Raw genomic sequence first — 21,195 nt, 5'->3', positions numbered from 1 at the left:
TCTCCCAGGGCTGGGGCTCGAACCCAGGAGTCCTGATCCCCCTCCCCCCAACCACTAGCCCCCGAGGCCTCTCCCAGGGCTGGGGCTCGAACCCAGGAGTCCTGATCCCCCTCCCCACAACCACTAACCCCCGAGGCCTCTCCCAGGGCTGGGGCTCGAACCCAGGAGTCCTGATCCCCCCCCCCAACCACTAACCCCCGAGGCCTCTCCCAGAGCTGGGGCTCGAACCCAGGAGTCCTGATCCCCCTCCCCCCAACCACTAGCCCCCGAGGCCTCTCCCAGAGCTGGGGCTCGAACCCAGGAGTCCTGATCCCCCCCCCAACCACTAACCCCCGAGGCCTCTCCCAGAGCTGGGGCTCGAACCCAGGAGTCCTGACACCCCCCCCTTCCCTGAGGTGGGGATAGAACCCAACCCCAAGCTGGACAAAGTGCCCCGTGGCTGATGTTTTAACCTTCGAATGCAAGGAGCTCGTGTGTATGTTTGTGGGTGTGTGTGGATGCAGGGACGTGCCTGTATTCGGGGGGTGGGGGTGGGGGAATGTACGTGTCTTTGTGCATCCGTGTAGTCATGTGTGTCCGGGGCGGCGTGCGTGTATTCCTCGATTTATGGCCACGCTTGTGCACGTGTTGGGGGTGGGGCTGAGGGCGTTGAGCGGGACGCTCAGTTACCGCCCCCGCGTGATCCTGCTACTCAGCTCTTTCAAAGAGGCCCGGGCCTTGGTGTAAACAGCCCGGTCCAGCCCGGCGCCACTCCAGCGCCTTATCTCTGGCCAACACGCCGTGTTTGTTTCAGCCTGTCCCGCCCCATGTTCTTGCTGTGACAGATCTCACCTGCGTCACGGGGGGCCGGCGTGTGGGGCCCGGCTTTGATTGAACGTGGGACAGTTTGTTTTTCACAGTAAAAAGCGGGGACAGGGGTGTTAGTGAAAGCTACAAATACCTGGATGAGCTGGGTCCAATTCCCAGCTGTGCCACAGACTCCCTGGTGACCGCACGGCACGGCTCTGTGCCTCGGTTTCCCCACCCGTACAATGCGGATAATGAATCTACTTTGGCCTGGCTTGTGAGTTCAGACCAGGAGTGCTTGGGGCAAGGACTGTCTCAGTGGGTCTGGGCAGTGCCTGGCACAACGGGGGCCAGTGGCGTAGCTAGGGGGAGCGAACAGGGCCACCTGCTTGTACTCACCGGGTGGCGCGCCGGGTCCTCGGCGGCCCTGAAGGCCCCCGCCGCTGAAATGCCGCCGAGGACCCGGAGCGACTGAAGGCCCCCGCCGAGCCGGACCCCGTGAAGACCCCCCCGCCGAAGACCCGGAGCTTCTCTGGGTGAGTAAAAATTTAAAAAGGCACTACTCCCCCCGCTTCCCCCTCCCGGCTGCACGACTGACGGGGGGCCCTGAGCTCGGTCGGGGTCTGGGCAGCACCTGGCCCAACTGGGACCTGATCTTGGTTGGCGCCTCTCGGGCTCTTGCAATGCACAAAACCCAGCAATACCGATGTGCTGGCATCACAACGCCCCGGTTTATCTGCTGCCCAGTTCCAACGTCCCCTGGGAGGGTTTGATTATCTTCCTGCTGCTGGGAAGGGACCTGCCCTCCTTCCAGCCAGACGGTTGGGGAGTGCAGGCGGGGGGTGTCTAAACCCCCTTTAACACCCTCTTTCCAGCACCCTCTGGGTCTGGGGTGCATCACCCCCCACCCCCCTGTTTGGTCCGGGTCCTGCGACCTGGAGCCTGAGTGTCCCTGTTTGCGGCATGGTGAGGGCCATCTCCCGCTCCATCCCCCTGCTGCACCCTCGATCGGCAAAGCGCAGGATTGGCCCTGCTAGAGCCCACGGGGTGGGGATTCACTGCCTCGTCTGATCAACTCCCCAGCTGTGCATCCTACAGGCCAGTGAATCCTGTGTGATGGGGATCCACTCTCTTCTGGAGCCCACTGGCCAGTGATCCACACAGCCCCCCACTGGTTCCCACCAGGCAGAACCCCCTGGATCCCACGGGGCAGTGATCTGCCCCCCCCTGCATCCCACGGGGCAGAGAGCTGCTCCCTCCGGATCCCATGGGGCAGTGATCCGCTCCCCAAGGCAGTGGAGGGGGCATTGGTGGAGACATGGGGGTGTCTCAACCCCTCCTGGCTCCTCTCCAACTCCCTGCCGTGCTCCTCAGCCTCTCCTAGCAGCAGCCCCAGCCCAGCCCTTATCTGTCCCCTCCCAGCCTGCCTGCCCCGCCGAGCGCAGCCACAACCTGCAGCCAGGGGCCAGGGAGCCCTGCCAGGCCAGACGGCTCAGCGCCCCGGACCATGGAGCCTCGTTGGAGCCACATCGCTGCCCTCTGCACCCTGCTGGCCTGGGCCACCTGCACCACGCAGGAGGGAGCCGGACCCGACAATGGCTTCAACATCCAAGGTATCAGCACAGGCCCTGGGGGCTGGCAGTGCCCTGCGGGCTGGGGGAGGGCGAGTGGCCCGGGGGCCAGGCAGGGGCACGGGGCAGGAGTGTTTCATAACAGGAAACTGATTTCCTCCCTCTGCTGTTAGATTCTGACAGCTAGTGTGAGCGTGCGTGAGCGTGAGCGCTTGTGCGTGAGCGTGAGTGCTTGTGCATGAGCGTGAGTGCTTGTGCGTGTGTGTGAGTGTGAGCGCGTGTGCGTGAGCATGAGCAGAAGTGTGTGTGTGACCGTGAGTGAGCACGAGTGTGCGTGGATGTGTGTGAGTGGAAGCACGAGTGTGCATGGGGGGGTGCGCACGTGCGTGAGTGTGGGGGTGCGCTTGCAGGCGTTTGTGCTGAGTGCCTGCTGTGTGCACACGTGCACGTGTGTGCACCAGGCTCTAGGGAATGTGGCTGTGAAACATGTTCTGATGTCTTAGCTCAGCGTGTGGGTCTGCCCGATCGACCCCCAGACACACGTGTCCCTCCAGTCGGCTCTCTGTCCTCAGACCCGTCTGTCCTAACGAGGGCCCGAACTACAGCAGAGCTGACCCACCCCCTTGATCTATCTATCCCCATGCACCCCCTCTATCTATCTATCTATCTATCTATCTATCTATCTATCTATCTATCTATCTATCTATCTATCTATCTATCCCCACACACCCCCTCTATCTATCATCTATCTATCTATCCCCACACACACCCTCTATCTATCTATCTATCCATCCCCCCACACACCCATCTCTCCATTCAAATGCCTACATGGCCCTGACCGCCAGCGATCTGAGCATCTCCAGAAGGATGCTGAGGTTGGGGGAAAGCCCCCTAGCAGCCCACCTCTCTGACAGAGTGTATCGCTGACCCACTTGCCCGTCTGCTGATCTAGGTTTGTTTCCCAGCCCACGCTAACGGGGCTGCCGGGCAGTTCTGTAGTGCAGCGTGTCGGCGACTCTGCTGAATGAGACCCATTAGATAAAAGCAGAAGTAATTCGCAGTAACCTGTAGAGCTAGACTTGGTCATAAAAATTTCATTTTTATTTTTGATCATTTCGACGGAGAATCTCAGGGTTTATTTGTAAGTCTTTTTTTTAGATTTGCATTGAGCTAAATCTTCACAGCTGCACAAAATTACGGGGCTTTTTTCAGACAACAGGGTGAGGGAGCCGACAACAAGTATTTAACGACACTAGATGTTCAGATTGAAAAAGGTCAAGTTTTCTCACCAGTCCAACCCAACTTGTCAACGTCACGTATCAAAATACGCAAAGGAAACAGCCTTAAATCAAACTACGGCCTTCTCTCCGTAGATTTCAGTGATCGTTGGCGGAAACACTTTTTATCAGTTTCTGCGTGTACGTGGTGAAATCAACATTTACTGATAAACATCTTCTCCTTCCCAGCCCATGCACAGATAAGGATGGTGGGCCGTTGTACAAGCATGTGTGTTATGGGAAATATATTTTGAGAAACTTATATGGTAAAAAGATGGACCGTATAGGTAATGAGGTAGCTGCATATCTATATACGGACGGGGGGGTGCATGTTACGTGAAATACGTTTTGGGAGATACGTGTGGTAAGGTGCCGTGTATTGACAGCTAGATGTGGGTCTATGCACAGATAGAGAAGTGTGTGTATAATTTGTGTGTCTATACAAAATATAAAAGGAGGACTTGTGGCACCTTAGAGACTAACCAATTTATTTGAGCATGAGCTTTCGTGAGCTACAGCTCACTTCATCGGATGCACACCGTGGAAACAGCAGAAGACATTATATACACAGAGACCATGAAACGATACCTCCTCCCACCCCACTGTCCTGCTGGTAATAGCTTATCTAAAGTGATCATCAAGTTGGGCCATTTCCAGCACAAATCCAGGTTTTCTCACCCTCCACCCCCCACACACAAACTCACTCTCCTGCTGGTAATAGCTCATCCAAAGTGACCACTCTCTTCACAATGTGTATGATAATCAAGATGGGCCATTTCCAGCACAAATCCAGGTTTTCTCACCCCCCTCCAAAAACCACACACACAAACTCACTCTCCTGCTGGTAATAGCTTATCTAAAGTGATCATCAAGTTGGGCCATTTCCAGCACAAATCCAGGTTTTCTCACCCTCCGCCCCCCCATAAACAACCTCACTCTCCTGCTGCTAATAGCCCATCCAAAGTGACCACTCTCCCTACAATGTGCATGATAATCAAGGTGGGCCATTTCCTGCACAAATCCAGGTTCTCTCATCCCCTCACCCCCATACACACACAAACTCACTCTCCTGCTGGTAATAGCCCATCCAAAGTGACCACTCTCCCTACAATGTGCATGGTAATCAAGGTGGGCCATGTCCAGCACAAATCCAGGCTTTCTCACCCCCCCCCGCCCCGCCGGGAACACATGGAGGTATTGTTTCATGGTCTCTGTGTGTTTATAATGTCTTCTGCAGTTTCCACGGTATGCATCCGATGAAGTGAGCTGTAGCTCACGAAAGCTCATGCTCAAATAAATTGGTTAGTCTCTAAGGTGCCACAAATACTCCTTTTCTTTTTGCGAATACAGACTAACACGGCTGTTACTCTGAAACCTCTTGGAATATGTTTTCCAAACTGCACTTTACCTCCGACATCTAAGCATGTACATAGTCTGAAAGGTCCTTATCGTGTGTAGCATACAAGGTTGGTTTGCACAGTCTTTGCCCAGAAGGAGGTGGAAGGCAGAGCAACTGAAAGATAAAAGGGAGGGAAAGAGGGGGTGACATCACGGTGGGGGGTTTACCCCTAGATCAGGGAGAGAAAGTGGAAGAGGCATTTCTAGAACAAATAACAGAAGGATCCAAAACACAAGACCTGGTAGTAAGCAGGGGGCACTTCACCTCCCCACACATCTGTCGGGAAGGTCATACGGCAAGATTTCCAGCCCGCTGCTGGAATGCACTGGGGCCAGCCGTTTGTTCCCGCCAGCGGAGGAAGGAACCGGGGGAAAGGGCAGTTTTGACTTGATTCTGACCAGTGGGGAGGAATTGGTCACGCATCTGAAGTTGGAAGGTGATTTGGGTGGAAGTGATTGTGACGGAATAGGTTCCATGTTTCAAGGGAAAGGAAGGAGTGAGAGCAGCAGGAACAGGACAGTGGACATCAAAAAAAGCCGACGTTGACAAACTCCGAGAACGGGCCGCTGAGGTCCCATGGGGAGAAAATCTATGGGATAAAGGAGTTGAGGAGAGCTGGCAGTTTCTCAAGGAGACGCTATCAAAGATACAACTTTGAAGTACCCCAATACAAAGGAGAGATCAGAAGAAGAGTAAGAGGCCAGCGGGGCTCCTTCAGGAGCTCTTTAATGACCTGAAAATCAAAAAGGGCTCCTACTAAAAGTGGAAACCTGGATGAACTGCTCAGGAGGAGAACAAAAAACCAGCACAATCATGTAGGGACAAAATCAGACAGGCTAAGCCACAAAACGATTACACCTGCAAGGGCCATATAAAGCAAGAAGAAGAGGTTCTTTAAATCCATTAGAAGCAAGAGAAAGGCAAAGGAAAGTGGAGGTCCTCTACTTAGCGGGGAAGGAGTGCTAATAACTGATGACATCAAGAAGGCCGAAGTGTCTAATGCCTATTTTGCATCAGTCTTCATTAAAATGGCTAACGGTGTCCAGGTACTCAACGCAATGAAGATTAACCAGGGGGAAGGAGCGCGAGCCAAAACAAGGAAAGATCAGGGTAAAGCATATTTAAATAAGTGAGATACATTCAAGTTGGCAGGGTCTGATGAAAGCCATCCTAGGTTACTTAAGAAATGAGCTGAAGCGATTATCTTTGAGAGCTCCTGAAGGATGGGTGAGGTCCCAGAGGACTGGACGGGGCAAATGTAGTATTTTCCTTCTTTGTCTACTGGCCCAGTGAGCTGTAGATAGGAAATATCTTGATTTCAGTAACACTTTGGATGCAGTCCCATGTGACAGTCTCATAAGCCAACTAAGGAAATGTCGTCTAGATGTAAGATAGATAGGTGGGTGCACAACTGGTTGAAAATTGTACTCAGAGAGTAATTATCAATGGTTGGCTGTCAAACTGTGAGGGTGTGTCTGCTGGGGTCCCGCAGGGGTCAGTCCTGGGTCCAGTACTGTTCAATATTTGTATTAGTGACTTGGCTAACGGAGTGGAGCGTGTGCTTATATGTTTGTGGCTGACACTAAGCTGGGAGGGGTTCCAAGCACTTTGGAGGACAGGATTAGAATTCAAAACAGCCCTGGCAAATTGGAAAATTGGCCTGAAATCAACAAGATGAAATTCAGTAAAGACAAGTGCAAAGTACTTCACTCAGGAAGGAAAAATCAAATGTCTAGTGTCAGGAAGAGGAGCTGCGGGCTAGAGTGAGTCACATATTGAACGAGCCCGCAATGTGATGCAGTTGTGAAACCGGCTAATATTCCGGGGTGTATTAGCAGGAGTGTCATATGTGAGACGCGGGAGGTGACTGTCCCGCTCTGCTCGGCACTGGGGAGGCCTCAGCTGGAGTCCTGGGTCCAGTTCTGGGTGCTGCGCTTTAGGGAAGATGTGGACAAATTGGAGAGTGGCCAGAGGAGACCCACAGAAACGATCCAAGGTTTAGAAAACCGGATCTGTGAGAGAAGATTAAACTCTGGGCATGTTTAGTCCTGAGAAAAGACGACTGAGACGGGAGCTGAGAACAGTCTTCAAATAGCTTAAGGGCTGTTACAAAGAGGGTGGGGATCAATGGTTCTCCCTGTCCCTGGAGGGTAGGACAAGAAGCAATGGGCTTCATCTGCAGCGAGGGAGATGGAGGCTAGAATTAGGAAAAACTTTCTAACTAACCCTAAGGGGAGCTAAGCTCTGGACCAGGTGTCCAAGGGCGGTTGTGGGATCCCCGACACGAGGTTTTGAAGAACCGGTTGGACAAACCCCGGTCAGGGACGGTCAAGGTTTATTTGCTCCTGCCTCAGCACAGCGGGCTGGACCAGATGAGCTCTCGCTGATGAGCTCTCGAGATCCCTTCCAGCCCCACATTTCTATGTTTCTTTGATATTTCATTCCTCTACCGTACAGACATTTTGTTAAAACCACGTCTTCTCTTAATATATGAATGAGATGCAGCTCGTGCCTCCATAGTCGCGGTTAAGTTGAATTTTGCTCCTAAAACAGGGTTATAAAGAATATATTGTTTTCTAAAATCTAATCTAATCTATCTATTCCAATACACATCTATCTAATCTATCTATCTATCTATCTATCTATCCCCATACACCCCTTCTATCTTATCTATCTATCTATCCCCATACACCCCTTCTATCTAATCTATCTATCTATCTCCATACACCCCTTCTATCTATCTATGTATTTATCTATCTATCCATCCCCATACACCCCTTCTATCTATCTAATCTAATTTATCTATCCCCATACACCCCTTCTACCTAATCTATCTATCTATCCCCATACACCCCTTCTATCTATCTAATCTATCTATCTATCCCCATACACCCCATCTATATCTATCTATCTGTCTATCTATCTATCTATCTCCATACACCCCTTGTATCTACCTATCCCCATACACCCCATCTATCTATCTATGTATCTATCCCCATACACCCCTTCTACCTAATCTATCCCCATACACCCCTTCTATCTATCTAATCTATCTATCTATCCCCATACACCCCATCTATATCTATCTATCTATCTCCATACACCCCTTGTATCTACCTATCCCCATACACCCCATCTATCTATGTATCTATCCCCATACACCCCTTCTACCTAATCTATCTATCTATCCCCATACACCACTTCTATCAATCTATCTATCTATCTATCTATCTATCTGTCCCCATACACCCCTTCTGTCTATCTAATCTATCTATCTATCCCCATACACCCCATCTATATCTATCTATCTCCATACACCCCTTGTATCTACCTATCTATCCCCATACACCCCTTCTATCTATCTATATATCTCCATACACCTCTTCTATCTAATCTATCTATCTATCTATCCCCATACACCCCATCTATATCTATCTATCTATCTCCATACACCCCTTGTATCTACCTATCTATCCCCATACACCCCATCTATCTATCTATCTATGCCCATACACCCCCCCCTCTATCTATCCCCACACACCCCTTCTATCTATCTAATCTATCTATCTATCCATTCCCATACACCTCTTCTATCTATCTATCTATCTATCTAATCTACTTTCCTAAATTATATAAAGGGAACGTAGCCTATAAGGTAATAATATAGAACAGGTAATTAAAGATCATTTCTCGACTCCATGTGTGATGCAGACTGGGAGTTGTTAACAGAAAGCAGCTTCAAGCAAAATGACAGAGGCTAAGGGGAATTCTGTGTCTGCACGTGGCTGAATCCCCGTGAAATGCCTGGAACAGGCCCTGGTCTAATAAACGAAGCACGAACTAATCATATGTATTATCTGGATTATGGTAGAGCCCAAAGGCCCAGTTGTGCCGGGCGCTGCCCGGACACAGTATAACCATGTAGTGAGGAGCTGTGTTATTATTTTCTACACACAATCACCCACGTATACACATACGCCTAGTCCTACCCCCCCATACATAACACAGACACACACCTACCTTCACACACAGACATCCACACCCATATATCTATATATACACACACCTTCCTTCACACACAGACATCCACACCCATATATCTATATATACACACACCTTCCTTCACACACATGCCCACAGATACACACACACAGAGACCCCCTATTGAATCGCCCTTCACGAGTCAGTAGACACTCGTGCACACATAGATATTCACACACACACACACACACATTCACCTGGACTGTCCCCCGCACACATTAACTCTCCTGCATGGTGCCAATGGAGTGCCCTGCTCCATTCACGGGGCGTCCGTCTGCAGTGGGGCAGACCCAGGGAGCGGAGGTCTGCCCCCAGGAATCCCTCGGGCAGGGCCGGCTGGCTCCAGACGAGACCCCTCACTCTCAGCGGCAGCTGGGGCCTGTTGCCTGCTGGGGGTTGGGGTTGTTCTTGTACCTGGCTGCGAAGGTCTCTCTTGGAGCCACCTCCCTGGGCGGTTCAGGGCAAGGGGCTGTTAACCCTCAGAACCCCCAGCAGCAGGATGTTACTAGGGCGCAGGGTTTGCTGCAGGGTAGCGGCGTTCTTCGCTGGCCAGGCTTTGGGGGGGCAGGACTAGGATCGGGGGGATCGCTCGATGACTCGGGGTGGGGGGGTTGTTAATTGGTCCGTGTGGATGGTGGGGGAGAGGTGGCTGCTAACTGGGCCCTCCCTGTGCCCCCAGCTGCCCTGCTTCTGGGTGAGGAGCCCCTGGACCCCAAATGTTTCACGCACTGCCTGGAGGACCTGACCTGCTTCTGGGAGAGCAGCAGCCCCCCGACCGCCACGGAATACGGCTTCTTCTATGTCGTGGAGTGAGTCCCCCTCCCGCACCAGGAGCCCCTCTGTGGGGAGATGAGGGGGGGAGAGGGCAAGTCTTGGAATGCCATCGTGCCCCCGTCCCTCCCATGCCCGCCTCTGTGCCCCCAAGTCTCATCCCACAGCCTGCCCCTTGCCCCCTCCCTCTGCACCCTCAGGCTGTGCCCCCCAGGCCAGCCCCAGCATGTGCCCCACGAAGCGTGCCCCCTCTGCTGATACCCCCATCCCACGTCTGCTGCCCCAGGCAGAGGGCGTGCATGAAAGGGCCCCAGGCCTCCCCTCCCCCCAGCCCCTGCTGCTGCTGACCCCCTGCCCCCCTCTCTCCCCGCCTCTGACAGGGGGGACGCCCCGCAGCGCTGCAACCTGAGTGTGGCCCGGACGCCCTGGAACAGCACCCGCTTCACCTGCATCTTCCCCCCCCAGGACACCCCGTCTTTCACCCCCCTGCACGTTGGTGCCTACACTGGCAACAGCAGCAACATTGTCCACGCCCGCACCATCATGGTCAACCAAGTGGGTAGGTGTGAGAGCCGGGAGGGGAAAGGCCCCACGTACCCCCGAGCCCGCCAGTCCTCCTGCCCCGGGCTGGATTGGAGCCAGCGCCCCCTAGAGGGGAAAGGCCCCATACCCCATGACCAGTCCCCCCGAGCCAGCCAGTCCTCCTGCCCCAGGCTGGATGGGAGCCAGCGCCCCCTAGAGGGGAAAGGCCCCATACCCCATGACCAGTCCCCCTAAGCCAGTCAGTCCTCCTGCCCTAGGCCGGATTGGAGCCGGCACCCCCTAGAGGGGAAAGGCCCCATACCCCATGACCAGTCCCCCCGAGTCAGCGAGTCTTCTTGCCCCAAGCCAGATCGGAGCCGGCGCCCCCTAGAGGGGAAAGGCCCCATACCCCATTACCAGTTCCCCCGAGTCAGCCAGTCTTCTTGCCCCAAGCCAGATCGGAGCTGGCGCCCCCTAGAGGGGAAAGGCCCCATACCCCATGACCAGTCCCCCCAAGCCAGCCAGCCCTCCTGCCCCAGGCCGGATTGGAGCCATCTCCCCCCCCCCCGAGCTATCCAGTCTCCAGCCCCGGGCCACATGGGAGCCAGCACTGACTAGAGGGGAAAGGCCCTGTGACCCATTCCCTGCCCCCCCCACAGCCAGTCCCTGCCCTGGGCCAGATCGGAGCCAGTGCCTGGAAGGGAAAGACCCCATGCCCCACTCCCCACCCCCCAACCCAGCTAATTCCCCTGCCCCGGGCCAGATGGGTGCTGGCACCCCCTCGAGGGGAAAGTCCCCATGCCCCACGCCCCTGAGCCAACCCGTCCCCCTCCTTGGGACTGGATTGAGGCTGGCACCCCCAGAGGGAAACGGCCCCATTGCCAGACTCCCGCCCCAGCCCGCCCCCCCCCACCCCCCGGGGCCAGCGCCCCCTAGAGGGGAAAGGCCTCGAGCCCCATTCCCAGGCTCCCGGACACACCAGCTCACGTCTTCCCCCCCCGCCCCGGCCGCAGTTCTCCTGGACCCTCCGTCCAACCTGACGGCGCGTGCAACCGAGAGCCCGGGGCAGCTGACGGTGAGCTGGCAGCCGCCCAGCCTCCGCTACCTGGAGAGCAGCCTGCGCTACGAGGTGGCCTTCGCCCCCGAGGGTGCCGAGCGCCAGATGGTGAGCCCGCCCCTGCCCTGCCCTGCCCCGCCCCGGCCCCGGCCCCGCCCGGCGCCCCTCACCCTGCCCTCCTGCCCCCTGCAGGTCGACATCCCCGACGGCCGCACCGAGTGCCTGATCCTCAACCTGCGGGGCCGGACCCGCTACGCCCTGGCCGTGCGCGTCAAGCCCGACGGCGTCAGCTACAGCGGCTACTGGAGTGCCTGGTCGGCGCCGGTCACCGTGGTGACACCCCACGGTGAGACCCCCTCCCTGGAGGCCCCCCCCGCGTTGGGTGGTGCGGGATAGCGGGGTGGGAGTGGAGGGGCCATTGGGTGGCGGGGGATAGCGGGGTGGGGATGGGGTGGAGGGGCCGTTGGGTGGCGGGGGATAGCAGGGTGGGGATGGGGTGGAGGGGCCGTGGGGTGGCGGGGGATAGCGGGGTGGGGGTGGAGGTGGAGGGGCCGTGGGGTGGCGGGGGATAGCGGGGTGGGGATGGGGTGGAGGGGCCGTTGGGTGGCGGGGGATAGCGGGGTGGGGATGGGGTGGAGGGGCCGTTGGGTGGCGGGGGATAGCTGGGTGGGGGTGGAGGGGCCGTTGGGTGGCGGGGGATAGCGGGGTGGGGATGGGGGTGGAGGGGCCGTTGGGTGGCGGGGGATAGCGGGGTGGGGATGGGGTGGAGGGGCCGTTGGGTGGCGGGGGATAGCAGGGTGGGGGTGGAGGGGCCATTGGGTGGCGGGGGATAGCGGGGTGGGAGTGGAGGGGCCATTGGGTGGCGGGGGATAGCGGGGTGGGGATGGGGTGGAGGGGCCGTTGGGTGGTGGGGGATAGCAGGGTGGGGATGGGGTGGAGGGGCCGTTGGGTGGCGGGGGATAGCGGGGTGGGGGTGGAGGTGGAGGGGCCGTGGGGTGGCGGGGGATAGCGGGGTGGGGATGGGGTGGAGGGGCCGTTGGGTGGCGGGGGATAGCGGGGTGGGGATGGGGTGGAGGGGCCGTTGGGTGGCGGGGGATAGCTGGGTGGGGGTGGAGGGGCCGTTGGGTGGCGGGGGATAGCGGGGTGGGGATGGGGTGGAGGGGCCGTTGGGTGGCGGGGGATAGCGGGGTGGGGATGGGGTGGAGGGGCCGTTGGGTGGCGGGGGATAGCGGGGTGGGGATGGGGGTGGAGGGGCCGTTGGGTGGTGGGGGATAGCGGGGTGGGGATGGGGTGGAGGGGCCGTTGGGTGGCGGGGGATAGCGGGGTGGGGGTGGGGGTGGAGGGGCCGTTGGGTGGCGGGGGATAGCGGGGTGGGGGTGGAGGGGCCGTTGGGTGGCGGGGGATAGCGGGGTGGGGATGGGGGTGGCGGGGCCGTTGGGTGGCGGGGGATAGCTGGGTGGGGGTGGAGGGGTCATTGGGTGGCGGGGAATAGCGGGGGTGGGGGTGGAGGGGCCGTTGGGTGGCGGGGGACAGTGGAGGATGGGGGTGGAGGGGCCGTAGGGCAGCAGGGGAGGATTGGGGTGGAGGGACCATTGGGTGGCGGGGGATAGCGGGGGGATGGGGGTGGAGGGGCCGTGGGCTGGCGGGGGATAGCGGGGTGGGGATGGGGGTGGAGGGGCCGTTGGGTGGCGGGGGATAGCGGGGTGGGGATGGGGTGGCGGGGCCGTTGGGTGGCGGGGGATAGCGGGGTGGGGATGGGGGTGGCGGGGCCGTTGGGTGGCGGGGGATAGCTGGGTGGGGGTGGAGGGGTCATTGGGTGGCGGGGAATAGCGGGGGTGGGGGTGGAGGGGCCGTTGGGTGGCGGGGGACAGTGGAGGATGGGGGTGGAGGGGCCGTAGGGCGGCAGGGGAGGATTGGGGTGGAGGGACCATTGGGTGGCGGGGGATAGCGGGGGGATGGGGGTGGAGGGGCCGTGGGCTGGCGGGGGATAGCGGGGTGGGGATGGGGTGGAGGGGCCGTTGGGTGGCGGGGGATAGCGGGGTGGGGATGGGGTGGAGGGGCCGTTGGGTGGCGGGGGATAGCGGGGTGGGGATGGGGTGGAGGGGCCGTTGGGTGGCGGGGGATAGCGGGGTGGGGATGGGGTGGAGGGGCCGTTGGGTGGCGGGGGATAGCGGGGTGGGGGTGGAGGTGGAGGGGCCGTGGGCTGGCGGGGAATAGCGGGGTGGGGTGGGGGTGGAGGGGGCCACGGGATGGTCTGGGGGTCCGATCCTGGGTCCTTCTCTATGATCCCACTGGAGGCAGCTCCTGACCCTGCCACCCCACCTTGCAGATCTGGACCCCCTGATCCTGTCGCTGTCGCTCATCCTGGTGCTCATCGTGGTGCTCCTGGCCCTCTTTGCCCTGCTCACCCACCGCAGGTACCGCCCGCCACGCCCGTGCCCACCGGGACAGCCCTTCCCGCACCCGCTGGGCCCCTCCAGGCTAAGGTTTCAACCCCGGCCTTACTCATGCGCACACGCCTGCCAAACTGGGTGTGGTGCCCAGGTGGGCAGAGGAGTGGGGGTGGGGGCTGTAAGGTTGTGGGGGGGGTGCAGGGGTATAAGGGGGGCTGCGAGGTTGTGTGTGCAGATGCCCATGTGTGCAGTCATGTTTGGGGGCGGTATGCATTTGTGTGTGAGGCGTGTGCGTGTGCATGGAGGTGCGTGTCCGGGGGTGTGGGGGACCGGGCACGTGTGTGAGAGTATGTGCAAGGCATGTGTGCACGGAGGGGAGTCCCCAGGGGGGCGTGCATGTATGTACTTGTCTAGGGTAGCATGCGCATGCGTCTGGCAACGTGTCTGCATATGCTTGGCGGTTGCGTGTGTGAGGGGATGCACGAGGCGTGGAGGCGGCACTGGGGACCGTATCTCCTGAGCCCCCTGCCGCCAATGGCCCACGAGCGTCCGCAGGGTGGGTGCACACGCATTTCCATTGCCGGGGGGGGGGGGGATTCACGCCCAGGCTTGTCTCCTGTTCACTACTGTCCCCCCCCGCTCCCCCCACAAGGTTTTTGAAGAAGCAGCTGTGGCCTGTGATTCCCAGCCCGGAGCACAAATTCGAGGGGCTTTTCACCCTCTACAAGGGGAACTTCCAGGTACCGGATTCTGCCCTGGCCAGGGGCCCCACAGGGGGCCGCAGCCCATCGAGGCATGGAGGGGTCTGGCCAGCAGGGCCTGCTGGGGGGAAGTCACCACACTGCCCACCACGCCACACTGCCCACATCTGGGCTGGGGCTATGGGGGTCTGATGCTGGGGGGACGTACTGGGCTGGGGGACCAGAGTGGTTGTCCGGGGGGGAGATACTTAGAGATGGGAAAGCCCCCAGAGAAGGGCCAAGCTGCGGACTGAGCCCGGGTCTGGTTTTCATGCTGCCAAATGCTAGGCATTGTTGTTGTAGGCCCTACATAAATCCTTGGTTTAAAACAAAGGGGCTGGCAGGATCTGGCCCAGGGTGGGTGCTGGGGGGACAGGCAGAACTTGAGAGTCCAGGGGTGCAGAGAGGAGGCTCAGACCACCAGGCCTGGCTCAGAAGGTGCCCCCGCACCCAGCCTCTCCGGTGATCCAAGCCCTGTTGCCTTCGCAGCTCTGGCTGGGACAAAGGAACGCCTGCCTCTGGTGGAGTGGGAACCCTGGCTACTTGGAGGAGCAGCCCAGCCTGCTGGAGGTGCTGTCCGAGGGCCGCGAATCCAAGGCGGAGGGGCCGGTGCCCCCTCTGCCCCTCAAAGCCCAGGGCTCGGCCCTGCCCAGCCGCCCTCAGCTGCCCGCAGAGCCCCAGGGCGACTACCTGGTGCTGGATGAACAGCTGATGCCATGCAGCCTGGGCGAGGACTCTCTGCTCCTGCTGGATGCCTGGAGCAGTGCGGGCGTTGAAGCCCCCCCTGCCGTGGGGCAGGAGCTGGGCCCCCCGGGGGCCACACCGGAGCCTGTCCCGGGGGAGCAGGTCTCGTCCTCTTCCAGCTTCGAGTACACCGTCTTCGACCCCAGTTCGGAGCTGCTGGCACCCTGTGGGCATCAGCGCCCGCTCAAATACAGCTACTTGCTGGTGTCCGACTCTGGGATCTCTGCTGACTACGGCCCCCTGGGCACCAGCACCAACCGGCCCAACCTCTACACCAACCTGTGCCAGGATGGGGGCCAGGCCCAGCCCTTCCCAGCCAGCTACGTGGCGTGCTCATAGTGCCGGCGGACGGGCAGGGGACTCCGGGCCTGGCGAACAGAGATGGACCCCCAGGTCTGCCGGACGTGGAGGAAACTCCTTCCCGGCAGGACGTCGCGGGGACCCCGTCCCGGCAGGAGGTTCAGGAGACCTGGGAGGAGGTAAAGGAGACCCCCGTCCCGGCAGGAGGTTCAGAGACCTGGGAGGAGGTAAAGGAGACCCCTGTCCCGGCTGGAGGTTCAGAGACCTGGGAGGAGGTAAAGGAGACCCCCGTCCCGGCAGGAGCTTCAGGAGACCTGGGAGGAGGTAAAGGAGACCCCCGTCCCAGCAGGAGGTTGAGGATGGATATATGACCCCAGCACCAGCTCCCTCTTGCCCGGTGCTTGCCAGGCTGTGGTGGGAGCCAAGGCAGGTGGGAGCCGAACTGCCCCAGCTCAGGCTCAGACTGGGCTCTCGCCGGGACGGAAACTCCCACCTGGCCGGATGGGCCACGGGGCGACGCGGACGGTGCCGGCTGTTGCAGCCGTGGAGCAGGTGGTCAGGGACCAACCTGCCAGCAGGGGGCGTTACCTCCAATCGCCCCCCCCCCCCTCACCAGAGCTGGCTTGGATTCGAAACACGAGTTGGGTGGAAGCTGTAGCCCCCTGTGCCACCAAGGGGAGCCCACCCACTCTGCTCTCCCCCCACCCCCCAGCCTGGCTCGGCTGCAAGGGGTGATGGGAGTCCTGCAATCCTGCCCCTTTTCTTTTTGTACTTATGTGTATAGGGGAGGAAAGCTCAAAAAGCCCCGTTACCCCTGTAAATCTGTTACTGCTGTGACCAATGTAGTAGCCAGGCAGCAGGGGCTAGAGGTTAGAGTGAGGGGTGGGTCAGGTGTCAGGACTCATGGGTTCTAGCCCCAGCTGTGGGAGGAGAGTGGGGCCTAGTGGTTAGAGCTAGGGGAGCTGGGCGTCAGGACTCCTGGGTCCCGGCTCCTGCTCCGAGAGGGGAGTGCAGTTTGGGGGTTGGGCTGGCAGCCAGGACTCCTGGGTTCTATCCCAGCTGTGCCACTGACTGGCTTTGTGACCTGGGGCAAGTCCCACCCTCGCCCCCTGTCTGCACCTGTTTCCCCACTTGTAAAACAGGGCTGACCATACTGACCAACCCGGGTTGTCATTGGGATCTTCCCTCTGCTATAGGTATTTAGCCCCACGGGGTCGTCCCTGCCCTGGGGCGCTCTCGTCATTAACCCTTTAAGGGATGCTGCCGGCGCCAGATGGACTGATTCGCCCTGGCACCACCGCAGCCCTCTTGGGGTGAGACCAACCCACCTGGCCAGCATTGAAACACCTGGGGGTTGAGGGCTCCTATCTGCCCAGCAGCGGTGGGGCCCCAGCTTAGGCCAGGGGCTTGTTAAAGGGGAGCAGGTGGGGCTGGCTAGGAGGGCCAGTGGGGGTTGAGAATCCCCACAACTAGGGGACTGCCCCACAGCGCACAGTGCCCTGGCCGGGCTGGGGCCCAGCCAGGAGCCCGCAGCGGCTGGATGGGTGAGAGATCTTGGTCTTTTAATAAAGGGGCTGGTTTTTTCCACTCCACGTCTGCCTACTTTCTGCTGAGGAAGGCTCCACGGCTCCGGGATGCCCCGTTACGTCAGCTCAGTCTGAAACCGATCAAGTTCCGACTTCAAACCGGTTCAGCATTTCCCCCTCACTGCTCCTCCAGGGGACTGCCGCCTTCTCTGCTGGGTAGAAACCTGCTTCCCCATCTGTGCCTGGACCAGCCTCGTCAGGCCAGCTTAGAGCGAGGGAGACGCAGGGGGAAAAGATGCCGGGGGAGAGACTGGAACCCCTTTAGGCAGGGACTGGCTTTGTGATTGGAGTTTGTACAGCACCTAGCACAATGGGATCCTGGACACTGCCATCATACAGATAAATCATGTTTTCCGCTCCTCGTAGCAGGGCCTGAGGATCGCGACACTGGTTAAAGCCAGCGTGCATGGCTGCCTGTCCCGCGTGCTGGGGTCTTGCACGTGCCCGGCCCAAGTGCAAGGAAACGTGGCAACGAGCCCTGGACGCTGCTGGCTCTCCCGTGCCACTAAGCGTCAATGACTCCACTGGCTCTCAGCCCGGGCGCTGGCAGAAACACCGTGGCGTAGCTCGAACGGGCGGCAGACAGTGCCGGGGTGCCAGGGGCGGAATCGGGGGAGTAGCTCTGCTTGGATCCAGCCTCCCACCCTCCAAACAGCCCCACAGGCAGGCAACAGGCAGAACCCTTTGGCTCAGCGCCCGTCCCCACCTGATAGCGATTATCTCCACAGCAACCAGCCCCCCCGGGGGTTATCAGCAGCAGCTCAGCTTGTGGCAGGCAGCGGAAGCCCAGCCAAGCGCTGACTCTCGGCAGGGACGGGCGCCGATCCAACATCGGCAGGGTGAGCCCCTTGGGACGGGAGCCCGTCGGGAGAGCCGGGAGGGGGCAGGAGCTGAAGGCTCCAGGGGCTGCTGGGCCTGATTCGTGGCTTCACCGTCCTTGTGCCAATGCCCCCAGCCCTGTGCCAGATCAGCTCCATGGCACTGAGCCAGCTGGGAGGGACATTCGTGGCTGTGGAAGGGGAGTGCGGTCTAGTGGGTTAGAACAGGAGAGGGAGGGCCTGGGAGCCAGGACTCCTGGGTTCTACTCCCAGATCTGGGAGGGGCTGGAGTCAGGTTTTATTACTGGCTCTGGACCAGGAGTAGGGGCCAATGCTCAGAGCAGGGGAAATGACTCGAGGTCAGACAGCAGGTGAGTGGCAAGAGCCAGGAACAGAGGCCCGATCTCCTCCGCTCCGAGCCCTGCATCCTACGCACTGGAACAGATGGGCTCCCCCTCAGAGTTGGGCGCAGCTAACTGGTCAGGTCACCCCACCTCTTCAGAGAGCCGAAACGCTGGAAAATAAATTAGATTCAGGGGTAGAGACTGCACATTATGCTGTCTGTGCAGCACCTGGCGCGATGGGGGGGCGGGCCCGATCTCGGCTGCTCCTTCGGCGGTACTGGAATAAACAGATTTGTATTGTTGAATTTTCCACCATTTCTATTCACTGTGGGTGGCAAATTAAGCAGGCCAAGAGGGGAAAATACGTCTCTGTATGCCCCCTCAAATCGCCCAAGCTTCAGCCAACGACCAGGGCAGAAACCCTCACTCGGGAAACAGATGGATTTACATCTCCAGTGGAGAACGCTAGAGGCCAGAGCCCCAGCGGTCACTTCTCAGCCCCGGCAGCTCTGTCTCTGTCCGAAGCTGCCCCTGGATCCTCTGCACAGCCCCGTGGAACCGGGGATACCCTCATCTCTCCATCGAGGCCAAATCCCAGCCTCCATTCCCGGTCTGGAGCACCGGGCTGGGACAGGCGTGCCCTGAACAGCCCGTCGCCCCCGCAGTCCTCCTGGCCCAGGGCTGCCGCCGAGTCTGGGCACAGCCAGCACTGGGCTGGGAAGTAGCGCTGGAGGATGCTGAGATGATCCTCAACCTCTGTTTCCCCGGAGACCTGCATGGAGGCGATGAGCTGGCAGCAGGGGGCAGATCCTTGGGGGTCCGCGCCGAGGCGCCCCGTGAAGTACGAAGCTGTGTCCACCAGCAGGGCTGAGAGCCGGGCGGCTGCCTGAGGGCCAGGGCAACCAGCGAGGTAATGCTCCAGGCCATCCAGCAAGATGAGGGCAGGGGGCCCAGGCAGGCTCTGGTGCAGCGAGGCCAACAGCTGACGCAGCTCCCGCAGGGAGGGCGGGTAGAGGAACTGGATGCGCTAGGGTGGGGAAGGGGAGGGAAGCGATTGAACTGGGTCAGCCCCCCCCCCGGGATCCCCTCCCCCACAGCCCATCCCGCCCCCGCCCGGGATCCCCTCCCTCACCAGGCCAACCACAGCCAAGCCCCCCTGCCTCCCAGCTAGTCCCAACCCAGTATATCCTCCCTTCCCCTGCCTGGCATCCCCCTGCCAACACCCCGCCAGGTACAGGCCGCCAGCTGTCCTATGCCAGCAGCAACCCCCCCTCCAGAAAAGCCCCGCCCTATCTGGCCCCTCCCACTCCTCAGGCCCCTCCCTTTATCCGATGCCCTGCCCCTTAGGCTCCTCCCCTGCCATGAAGCCCCACCCCTTAGCTCCCCGCTCCCATCAGGCACTGCGGCCTCCAGCTTCTCCCCACATTCAGCCCCCGCCCCCTAAGACTTTGACCCTTGGCCCCGCCCCTTCCGCGCAGGCCCCGCCCCTTCCGCGCAGGCCCCGCCCCGGGCCCTTGGCCCCGCCCCTTCCGCGCAGGCCCCGCCCCGGGCCCTTGGCCCCGCCCCTTCCGCGCAGGCCCCGCCCCGGGCCCTTGGCCCCGCCCCTTCCGCGCAGGCCCCGCCCATCACCTGCAGGTCGCGCAGGTCGCTCTCCCCGCGCCGGGCCCCCGGCAGCCGCTGCAGGGCGCGAGGCGCCAGGAACAGCGCGCGGGGCCCTCCCCGGGCCGCCCGGAACAGCAGCGCCGAGCGGCCGGAGCGGGCCGGGCCTAGCACCAGGGCCGGGGCCGGGGCCGGGCCGGGCCCCGCCGCGCCCAGCGCCTGCTGCAGCGCCGCCGACATTGCCCCGCCCACTCCGCGCCCCGGGCCAATCCGGGGGGATGTCCCGCCCAGTCCCCGGGGGATAGCTAATCAGAAATCGTCTTTGGTTCCGGTCACGCCCCTTTCCAACCTCCAGCCAATCCGGAATAAGGACCGCCCGCCTCCGTTGATCTAGCCAATCCTGGGGCGAGTCCCTCCGGCCGCTTCGTTTTCCAGCCTTCCAGCCAATCCGCGGGGAGGGCCCGCCCACTCTCTGAAGCCCAGCCAATCAGTGGCTGCAACCGCCTCTGGCCGCGCGCTCACTGCCCCGAGCACTGGACCCATTTCACCGACCCCCGCGCAGCTGGGATAGAACCCAGGCGTCCGGGCCCCACCCCCTGCCCTGAGCACCGGGCCCCCCGCGCAGCTGGGATAGAACCCAGGCGTCCGGGCCCCACCCCCTGCCCTGAGCACCGGGCCCCCCGCGCAGCTGGGATAGAACCCAGGCGTCCGGGCCCCACCCCCTGCCCTGAGCACCGGGCCCCCCGCGCAGCTGGGAAAGAACCCAGGCGTCCGGGCCCCACCCCCTGCCCTGAGCACCGGGCCCCCCGCGCAGCTGGGAAAGAACCCAGGCGTCCGGCCCCCACCCCCTGACCTGAGCACCGGGCCCCCCGCGCAGCTGGGAAAGAACCCAGGCGTCCGGGCCCCACTCCCTACCCTGAGCACCGGGCCCCCCGCGCAGCTGGGAAAGAACCCAGGCGTCCGGGCCCCACTCCCTGCCCAGGGCACTGGACCCCAGTTCACCTGCACTGACTGGGCTATATAACACTGACCCCCTTTGGCTGGTGCCCCGGGCGCTGATGGGGCTGTGGGGAGAGCGGAGGGGTTCGAGGAATGTTCCCTTTATTTGGCTGCCAAATCCATCCCCACAGCTCTGCCGACGCCCCTGGCTCCTGACCCCCCCTGGCTCCTGACCCGCAGCCCCGCCGATCCCAGCCCTGAGTCCCCTCCCTCCCCACAGCTCAGTCAACGCCCCTTGATCCTGACCC

General features: G+C 60.5%; 2 protein-coding genes across 6 annotated transcripts; one reads left to right on the top strand and one right to left on the bottom strand.

The window, feature by feature from the left end:
- Positions 1-628: 628 nt before the first annotated feature.
- Positions 629-18,654, top strand: EPOR (erythropoietin receptor). 5 transcript variants are annotated; one of them, XM_078849649.1, is made up of 9 exons: positions 653-1,322; positions 2,209-2,399; positions 9,754-9,883; positions 10,226-10,404; positions 11,381-11,532; positions 11,617-11,770; positions 13,754-13,841; positions 14,470-14,557; positions 15,047-18,654. In XM_078849649.1, the coding sequence occupies exons 2-9, from the start codon at positions 2,294-2,296 to the stop codon at positions 15,638-15,640; spliced, it is 1,491 nt and encodes a 496-aa protein (XP_078705775.1). In that variant the 5' UTR covers positions 653-1,322; positions 2,209-2,293; the 3' UTR covers positions 15,641-18,654. The 5 variants fall into 5 exon arrangements, with proteins under 5 accessions (XP_078705773.1, XP_078705774.1, XP_078705777.1 ...); XM_078849647.1 differs by having other exon boundaries at positions 629-1,322; positions 11,381-11,770; XM_078849648.1 differs by having other exon boundaries at positions 629-1,322; positions 2,161-2,399; positions 11,381-11,770.
- Positions 16,476-20,521, bottom strand: SWSAP1 (SWIM-type zinc finger 7 associated protein 1). Its single transcript, XM_073319460.2, has 2 exons — positions 19,979-20,521; positions 16,476-19,376 (listed from the first exon to the last, which is right to left on the bottom strand). The coding sequence occupies exons 1-2, from the start codon at positions 20,186-20,188 to the stop codon at positions 18,837-18,839; spliced, it is 750 nt and encodes a 249-aa protein (XP_073175561.1). The 5' UTR covers positions 20,189-20,521; the 3' UTR covers positions 16,476-18,836.
- Positions 20,522-21,195: the final 674 nt, after the last annotated feature.

This window comes from Lepidochelys kempii, chromosome 20, assembly GCF_965140285.1.
Source record: "Lepidochelys kempii isolate rLepKem1 chromosome 20, rLepKem1.hap1, whole genome shotgun sequence".
Classification (NCBI taxonomy): Eukaryota; Metazoa; Chordata; order Testudines; family Cheloniidae; genus Lepidochelys; species Lepidochelys kempii.
Note: the sequence above shows the minus strand (reverse complement) of the source record. Positions and strands in the feature narration are given on the sequence as shown.

What these genes read in the sequence shown, in the direction of transcription:
- SWSAP1 (XM_073319460.2), bottom strand. Translation starts at nt 20,188, where the DNA reads ATGTCGGCGGCGCTGCAGCAGGCGCTGGGCGCGGCGGGGCCCGGCCCG. An exon ending in GCGACCTGCGCGACCTGCAG is followed by an intron (nt 19,377 to 19,978) that starts GTGATGGGCGGG and finishes TCCCCACCCTAG; the next exon opens with CGCATCCAGTTCCTCTACCC.
- EPOR (XM_078849647.1), top strand. Translation starts at nt 2,294, where the DNA reads ATGGAGCCTCGTTGGAGCCACATCGCTGCCCTCTGCACCCTGCTGGCC. An exon ending in GCCCTGCTCACCCACCGCAG is followed by an intron (nt 13,842 to 14,469) that starts GTACCGCCCGCC and finishes TCCCCCCACAAG; the next exon opens with GTTTTTGAAGAAGCAGCTGT. An exon ending in TCTACAAGGGGAACTTCCAG is followed by an intron (nt 14,558 to 15,046) that starts GTACCGGATTCT and finishes TTGCCTTCGCAG; the next exon opens with CTCTGGCTGGGACAAAGGAA.